This window comes from Mandrillus leucophaeus, unplaced genomic scaffold (genome assembly GCF_000951045.1).
Source record: "Mandrillus leucophaeus isolate KB7577 unplaced genomic scaffold, Mleu.le_1.0 Scaffold811, whole genome shotgun sequence".
NCBI lineage: Eukaryota > Metazoa > Chordata > Mammalia > Primates > Cercopithecidae > Mandrillus > Mandrillus leucophaeus.
Window position 1 is genome coordinate 802,165 of NW_012108820.1, and position 9,375 is coordinate 811,539.

Sequence of the window (9,375 nt, forward strand, 5' to 3'; positions counted from 1 at the left end):
GAAACAGGCAATTTTGCAAATAAAAACCATCAAGTATCAAAAGGTGCACCTTGTGGGAAATGAGGGTTGCTATGGGCATACAGGAGGACATCCAGCCTAGTGTGGGATGGGGGATCAGGAAAGGCTTCCCTGCCTGGCCCGAAGGATGAAGAGGAATGAGCCAAGCAAAGAGGGAGGGGAGAGTGTTGTTGCAGGATTGAAGGCCCTGGAGGAACATTTCAGGAACTAAAAGAACTTCAGCAAGAGCAGAGCATCAAGGGCAAAGGGAGGGTTGAGGGAGGAGATCAGCGTGCGCAGAGAGCGCCCAGTCTGGAAGGGCCTTACAGGGCACACTAAAGAGTTTGGAGTTCATCCCAGAAGCAATTAAGAGGTTTTTATTAAGATAGTGACACAATTCAGATGTCGACTTTCAGAAGCCTCACGCTGGCTGCAAGTGAAGAACAGAGATGGCCTTCAGGAGGAAGATGGACGGGAGGAGCCTGTTAGAGGAGTGCAGAAAGGAGTGAGGTCACTTGACACAGGGCTGTGGCAGTGCCGGGGGAAGCAGGATCTGCAAGGTGGTGGCACGGGCACTTCAGTCAGCAATAAGCCCCTTCCAAGGTAGGGGCTGTGGCTCTTTGGCTCACATTGTCTCACCAGCACCCACCCCAGTGCCTGGTTTATCACAGGTGATGAAAATAAATATGGGCTGAACGAATGAATGAATGATAGGGATGAGTGACTGACAGATGTCAGGGATAAGGGAGTAACAGGAGTCTGCCTTGGAGTTCCATGTGGATGGGATACCGGTGTCTTCCGTAGATAAGTAGGAAACCACGAGAGGATGAAGTGAGGGCCATTTTATTCTCTCCCTTGTTAGAGATGAAAAGTCCAGCATGCTGTTCATCCTGCTTCCTGGAACAGCACATGTGTCCTGGGATGGGAGCTCTGCTCTGCAGATTCCCCTGTGAGAATCTAGATTCTCTTACGCTTCACCTGGCTCTGCCCTTAGGGCTCTGGGGCTGGGAATACATTTGACTGGTTTTTTGCAGGGTAAGTAGAGATGGCATCATAGCTCCCATGTCTCAGGGGGTCAAAAATGAGTTCCATCTATACCGACACATTTTCCAGAAATGACATATTTGGTAATTCAATGCAATTTTGTTCTTGCTTATCAGCAGGAAATTTACTTTATTGAGAATTCATGAAAATTGATTGTATTTTTAAACTCAAAGACGGAAACCTTTTCGTAAGTTACTGAGAAAGCAACACACCTTGGTGCACGACTCTAAGCCCTGTGACAAAATGGCAGTTGGAGTATTGGTGTTCTGCCTTTTGGTGACAAAATAATGACACCCAGTGACAGCTGAGGAAGGCTGGCTGCCCTGTGGGCTCTGAACACAAGCCAGGGAGTGCTGAGGCCCCTGTTCACCTGAGGAGAGGAGAATGACACATCTCGCAAGGCCTGGGTGTCTCTACTTTCATCCTATGTCCCCCTTCCTGCCCCAACAGAGCCATCGATCCCTGTGAGCTGCGGATCTGTCTCCCTGTCCCCTAAACAAGAACTTTATCTTTCCAGTTCTCTGGCCTTTTCTCCAATGTCATCCCTCTATCTCTAAAGTATTAATCCCACCCCACCGGCATGCACATTGACTGTAGTATATCCCATCTAGCATGTTCCAGATGAAAACAAAAACAGAGCTTTCCCTCAGCCCCATCTCTTCTTTTAGCTACTGTTCATTTCTCTGCTTCCCTTCATAAACAGCCAGCATTTACTAAGACCTTAGCTTTTCATAAATTAACACAGTTAATTTTCACAACCTGTGAAGTTATTACCTCCAATCAAAGAGGGGGATCTCAAACTCAGTGTGGTTAAGCAACATGCCCAGGGTTGCCTGGCTCAGGACTGGTGGAGTCTAGGATTTGAACTCAGGCAGTCTGGCTTCTCTTGTTAGAACTACCTCCTTCCCAGCTAAAATTCCTTCAAGAGTCAGTTTATACATGGTGTTCTGAATTCCTAACTTCTTGTTTATAGTTTTTAAAAATTAAAATTTACTTTTATTAAACGAATGTATGCATATACTTAAATGATTACTTAGAGGCTTATAAAGAAACAACAGTAGTTCCTTGACCTACCTTGCGCCATCCCTACTCCTATTTCTCATTGGCAGTCAATTTCAATCTGGTTAACTATTTCTTCTTACATGATTTTTAAATAATATGCTTCTACTGCTCTTCCTTCATTCATAAATTTTAGACTTATTGACTTCTGTTTTGGAAGTCGAGGATTTGGCTGTCCTATAACTCTGTCTCACTGGTCCTCCATCTATCATGTCAATATAATTATATTACAGATTTCTTCTTAAATTCAATTGCTAGTGTATATATTATGATAAGACATACTGTGATTACACGAGTATGTAAATGTTTGCTGCTGAGCCAAGTTGTATTTCATTATTTCCTTTACTTGTTGTTTTCTCTTATTTTTACCAGAATTAATTGTTTTTCTCTACGTATTTAGTTTTCTACATGCCCATCACTATTTTTTTCCATACTTTGTTGTACACTTACCAAATTTTTTCCCAAACACAATGACAGAATAGAACAGAGAAAAGAGAGGAGAGAAAAATATTAAAGGAGTAATGCAGGAAAAAATTCTCAGAGTTTCTAGATTGAAAGGGCCCCTGAATGCCTGACATAATGAATGACAAAAGACTGTCACTAATGCATGTAAGTGTGGAATTTCAGAATGTCAGGAATAAAGAGATCTTAAGAGTTTCCAGGGGGATAACATAAAAAAAGGATCAGAAATTAAAATGGCATCTGTCTTCTACACAGAAATCCTGGATGCTAGAAGACATTTGGAAAAATGTGTTGAAGGGAAGTGATTTCCAACCTAAAATTCTATATCCAGCCAAACTATCAAGCAAGTGTAATGAAGAAAAATAGACATTTCCAGATTGACAAGAATACACTTTCGAAAGTTCCTCCAATACACCCTTTCTTGGGAAGCTACTGGATAGTTGGATTGAGCCTTGAATTATCTTACCTTTTCTCTCCTAGCTTCTTTCTGTTTGTATTTTTGTTCTGTTTGTTTGAAAACTTCTTTACCTTTTTTGTTTTATTTGTTTGTTTGTTTTTCATGGAGACAGAGTCTCCACCAGGTTGGAGTGCAGTTGTGTGATCTTGGCTCACTGCAGCCTCTGCCTCCTGGATTCAAGCAATTCTCATGCCTTAGCCTCCTGAGTAGCTGGGACTGCAGGCACGCATCACCACATCTGGCTAATTTGTTTGTATTTTTAGTAGAGTCGGGGTTTCACCATGTTGCCCAGGCTGGTCTTGAACTCCTGAGGTCAGGCAATCCACCCGCCTTGGCCTCCCAAAGTGCTAGGATTACAGATGTGAGCCACCACGCCCAGCTGAAAACTTCTTTATTTTTTAATCTAGCTCCTCTAATAAATTTTATTATGTGTCTCACATTTTTAATTTCGAAGCTCTCTTTCTTCCTCTCTCCAATTATTTTTTAAAAACAGCCTTCTGTTCTTATTTTATAGATGCAATAATTCTCATGAATTTTAAGATATTTATGATATACTTGCAGCATTTTCATCTGTTTCTTGCATTGTATCTATTTTTCTCTAAGTGTCTTAATGGTCTAATGAAAATTCGATTGTCCATATTTGTAAGGGACCACAGGCAGATTTATTATAAAGCCAGTAAAACTCAAGTTTCACTTTTGTGAACTCTTGTTTTTCTTAAAGTGGGTGCACACAAAATATTAAACTCCGGGGCTCAAAAACCTACAAAGGAGGTACTCAAATATAATTAAAAACTATATACAGAGAAGGGACTTGTTAGCTGGTACTTGACTTAGGTGATTAGAGGATGAGCTATCTTTTTGGGGGGAAATCCCTAAATGTCATTATTTGTGGATCAGTCTCTCCAGAGAGGTAATTCTGACTGCCGGCATTCTGAGAGCAGGATCGGCGAAGCAAGGGGTTGGGATCTTCCTGGCTGGTGTGCAGACTTTCACTGAACCCTCTTTTTTCAGTCAAGCATCTCACTCCACTCACCTTTTACTGTGCCTGGTGTCCCTCAGTCCAGAGCTTCTTTGGTTCAGTTTTGCAGAGAATAAACTTCTGGTTAGGAAGGAATAGTCACGTGATGAAGCGGGGTTATGAAGTTGTTCCGGGAAGCCACTTGGTATTCAAGTTTATAGCCAAGCCTCTGTGTTCAGCCCTGAGCCTCAGTCCCTGCCTTCCACTGTGCCTGTTACCTTTGAGCCTGCAAGTTCTCTGTAGTGTGGGTTACCCAGTTCACGTCTTTGCTGTTCCCCTCTGCAGTCATCTAGGCTTCAGCTTCCTCTACTTTGCTCAATCTGTTACTATATCTTCATTTGTTTTCCATTTTCTAAAAATGTATGAACATTTCTAATCTACGATCATTCCAATGGAGTTTGGGGACAGAGGAGTCCTAAATACAGGTATACAATCCACTGAGTTTAATGGGAAGCTTACCCTTTGACTTTTCAACCCCTTCCAACCTGGTATCTGCCCCGACCATTCACTGAACTGCTCCTTTCAAGGTCTGCAATGACCTTCAATGGAGATTTTTCCATTTGCATCTTACCCAACCTTTGAGCATCATTAACTGTGGTTTCTGCTCTCTCTCGGACCACTGTTCTCCTTGCACTCCTGTGTTTCCACACACTCCCAGTTCCCCCCTACTTTTTTGACTCTTCTGTCTGGTCATTTTTCTGTTTGGCCTCTATTAGAGTTTCTGATTCCTTTAAAGAACAACTATCCTGAGAACCTCCACATTTGTATCTCTTCCCAGACCTCTCCTCAGACCCTCAGTTTCCTATACTGGGTGCTGAGTAAAAGCCTTATGAGCATTCCAACTCATCTCCTTCCCCCGGCAGCCAATCTTCCTGCATTATCCATAGGTTCCCTCCAATTCTCTCACCACCTGGCAGCTAGAGGAGCTTTCCCAGTTTTGTCCCCTCTAACCCACTGTCCATAAGACAGCCACAGTGAGTCTCCAGATGTGCAAACTGATGTCACTTTATGGCTTAAAACCCTTCAGTGAATTTTCATTGTCCTCAGGATAAAAGCTAAATGCCTTACATGAGTCCTGTACAATATGGTCCTGGCCGCCACGCCGCCTCCTCCCTTGTCAGCCCCCACCCTCATGACCTTGCCAGCCGTCCCGACTCACACCCTCCACATACTTCCATGCCTCGTGGCCTTGGGCTGGCTGCACGCATTGCTTCCTCCCTGTGGAGCACGTCTCGCTTCCTTCTCAGCCTATGTCTACCCATAATTTAAGTCTAGTTATAGGCCTCACCTCTCTTCTGGAAGCCTTCTCTGATCCTCTGCCTTTGGGTTGTTGGCTCTCCCATGTGTTTTAACAGCTCTGGTTCTTAACTTCTTTTGTAGGACTCATGATATTGTAATAATCTAAGCTTCTGAAGCACAAGGGCCATGTCTTAGCTTTTTATCCTCCTTATGGAGTTAAGGTAAACGACTGAGGAGCACTGAAAGGTGCTGCTTTTCACATCCAGGCTTAGAGAACGTGGCTTTGATGAATCAGAACAACTGATAGACAGCGGAGCTAGTTCCCACTTGGCTATAGGTTATGTGTCAACGGTCTTAAAGGTTTTTTTGTTTGTTTTGTTTGTTTGTTTGTTTGTTTTTGAGACAGAGTCTCACTCTGTCACCCAGGCTGGAGTGCAGTGGCCTGATATTGGCTCACTGCAAGCTCTGCCTCCCAGGTTCACACCATTCTCCTGCCTCAGCCTCCCAAGTAGCTGGGACTACAGGCACCCGCCACCACACCCAGGTAATTTTTTTTTGTATTTTTTGTAGAGGCGGGGTTTCACCGTGTTAGCCAGGATGGTCTCGATCTCCTGACCTCATGATCCACCTGTCTCGGCCTCCCAAAGTGCTGGATTACAGGCATGAGCCACCACGCCCGGCTGGTCCTAATAGTTTTGAATGGTCCTTGCTGAAAACTGACTTTTGGTTTGGGCCTTTCTGCAGATGCCACACCTAATCTTAAATGGGCCAGTTTCTTTCCTTGGGCTAAACCATTCCAGTTTTACTCCAGTGGAAAAGAAACCCAGGGGAGCTGAGCTCCTGAGAACAGGACCCCTGCGGGGAGGCGTCACCGGGTCAGGTCAGCTCTAACGCATGGTTATTATTTCTGTCCATACTTCAGCACAACGATGGGGGTTTTAGATGTTGCTTAGGTCCCTTTTTATCAAGAATCTCTCTTCCAAATAACGCGTGAAGCTCATTAACACAACATTTTATAAAGACAACAAAAGCATCAGTATAAAAGAACTAAGCCCATGGAATGAACAATATATAGTTTAGTAGGAGTTACCTTAAGCATGGATTGATCACATAGGCAGTCACTAGAGTGTATTTCAGAAATTAATTGCTAATCCATAGCAATTATGTTTCCAGGTTTTTTGGTGTGTACGTTCACTCACTAACTTAGTAAATACTTAATGAGTTCTATTACTGTGATAGGTACAGATGGATCAATGAAGAGTGAGACTCTTTGTATTCTGCAAAACTCTGCCCAGGTGATTCTGATGTCTTAGCTCCATGTGAGATCTACCGTTCCAAGGGTTATGGTTGTAAGACTCACCACATTCCCTGTTCGTTCTACAGATACCTAAGTCTAGGTCCTGGCTTTTGCCTTTTCTGGGTCTTCATCTCCAATGATTCCACATCTATGCCGGTCCATCATTGTTCATGTGGAATGGACGTTCCAGACCCTTCACAGCCTGGCCCCAGCTTGCCTCTCCTGTTTTACCCTCAGCTCCTCCTCCCTGCCCTGCATGCCCCACCCTTCTGCGAGCAAGGCCAAGTTTCACAAATACACTACGCACTCTTTGCTTCTGTGTCGACCCGTTGTCAAATCTCCTTACTGTGACTGCCTTTTAGTTCCTGTTGTCCTCCTCTTCCTCCAACACAGCCGCTGCTCATACTCTCTCTGGGCTCCTGTAGCACCCTATTCAAAGCCCTGCGTCAGTAATTCTTAAGCACATGAGTAGTTTGTTTTCACAGTGTGAGTGCCTGGGGCTCACTTCTGGAGCTCCTCAATGTCTGGGATAAGGGTCAGCAGAGGTATTCTCAGAGACCCTTCCCAGGTTATTCTGATGTCATATTTCCATGTGAAATCCACAGTTCCAAATGTTACGGTTGCAAGAATTACCAATTCCCTACCTGTTTGTTCTGTAGATATCTTTGTATTCACACTCATTGTCTTAAGGTAGGACGATGATTTAATTATGTGTAACCTTGGCAAATAGCACAGAACTGATATAGGAACTGCAGACATTTACTATGGAATGGTAGCTCTAGGGAAGAGATATAGGTGAAAGCATCAAGTGTTTCAATGGAAATTTGTTTTTGCTTATAAAGCTCCTAGTGAAAAAACCAAGTGCCTCAGTCTGTTTTGTGCAGCTTTGACAGAGTATGTGAGACTGGGTAATCTATAATGAAATAAATTTATTTGTTTCATGGTTCTGGAGGCTGGGAAGCCGAGAGCATAATGCTGGCACCTTGCAAGAGCCTTCTTGTGGCATCGTCCCATGGTGGAAAATGGAAGGACAAGAGCGTGAATGTGGGAGAGAGAAAGGAAGCCAAACTCACCCTTTTATCAGGAACCCACTCTTGCAATAACTAGCCCACTCCCACGATAACAGCATTAATCCACTCATGAGGGCAGAGTGCCCAAGACCCAAACACCTCCCATTAGGCCCCGCCTCCCAACACTGTTGCGTTAGGGATTAAGTTTTCTTTTGCGGGGACACCTTCGAATCATGGCACTGAGTTATAGATGGAAGTTACAGGAACAGTGCCAGATGGTTTTTCAAAATATCTTAAGGGGTGCCCTGATTTTGAGCCCCACAAGTTCCTCCCCTCTATAACCTGCCTTCTGTCTGGGCAGTTTATGACGTCATTACAGGGGCTATTAAATACCTATGCCCTCTCCTCCTGAGTTATCTGAAGTAAGAGGCAACATGTACTGGAATCCTCTCCTCCTCTGCTGGTCTGGACAGAAATCATTTTTTTAAAATCAATATAAAAATGCTCTCAGGTGCCAGCAGATGCAATTATGTATCCTTTGATATAAAATGTATACCAGTAGGTACTATTGTAAATCGTTTGATATACAATATATATTAGGATTTATTTTGAAAAGATCTATTGGAAAACTAATTTGGAAGAGAATTGAGTTCAGTGTCAATAGTAATTTGCACTGTTTGGACATTGCTCATGAAATCCATGTTTTTCACATCTTTGTCTTTCTGAATAAAGATGGTGTTATATGATACGCCTCTGAACTAAGTCTTTGTAGCAAGAATCAGGAATGAACTCATTCTAAGTGAGATGGATTGTAACTCTTGCCTCTGTAATCTGATAATGTTTGTAACACTGGCTTCAGTGCTTCACAGATGTTTAATGAATATGTTTTAGCGGAGATATTTCAAAGAAGTAATAGTAGTGCTATCCACTAATGCCAGTGATGTTACCTAACCCTCCATCAGTAAGGGATAAGCTTCGAATGTTGTTTTTTTTTTTTCCAGATAATGGGGATGATATACACCACCCCATCTAGGCCTGCCAGATTAAGCAAATAAAACTATGGGATGCCCAGTTAAATTTGAATAATGACATGCAGTAGATAGCAAGTATTTACACTAAAAAGTCATTATTTATCTGAAATTCAAATTTAACTGTGCATCCCACATTTTATATGGCAACCTGGCCCTATCCAAAATCTCTCTGACACCCACCTCTGCCCCAGGGACCAGACAGACCCCATGGAGTGATCAGCATCTTCTGCGCCCACTGAGCAGACTCATGACATAAAAATACGTTCACTAGCGACCACTTCTGATCATTTGAGCATATACTTCCTGTGACTGATAAAGCGGAAAATTATTTCTTCATTGAAGTGTTCATACAGAGCACCTTGACCCGACCTCTAAATACAGCAAGAGTGGGTTTAGCTACTTTGTTCACAAGGAGTAAGTATTGCCTTCCGTTTCCATTCCACCCCAGCTCAAAAGATTAAGAAAAGTTCTCACGTGTCTCTGGAATGTGAAAAGTTACTTCCTCGACCTCCAGACACCGAATTCCGAAGGAATTACCAAATTCCAGCTAAAATTCCTGAGCTTCAGGATTTCAGTTTCAAATACGGATGCTACTCAAGCTTGCCCATTGCTTCTCAGGGTCTAGGTGAGTACAGCTGCGGTTTCTTTTTCTTTTTCTTTTTCTTTCTTTTTTTTTTTTTTTTTTGAGGTGGAGTTTCACTCTTGTCGCCCAGGCTGGAGTGCAGTGGCACGATCTCGGCTCACTGCAATCTCCACCTCCC

General features: G+C 43.2%; 1 protein-coding gene across 1 annotated transcript in view; it reads left to right on the forward strand.

The window, feature by feature from the left end:
* TEX26 (testis expressed 26) overlaps nt 1–9,375 on the forward strand; it is a 41,077-nt gene that overhangs the window by 22,663 nt on the left and 9,039 nt on the right. The window contains exon 5 of the mRNA XM_011967838.1: nt 9,063–9,239. Within this exon, the coding sequence (XP_011823228.1) occupies nt 9,063–9,239 (177 nt within the window). The remainder of the gene's footprint in view (nt 1–9,062; nt 9,240–9,375) is intronic.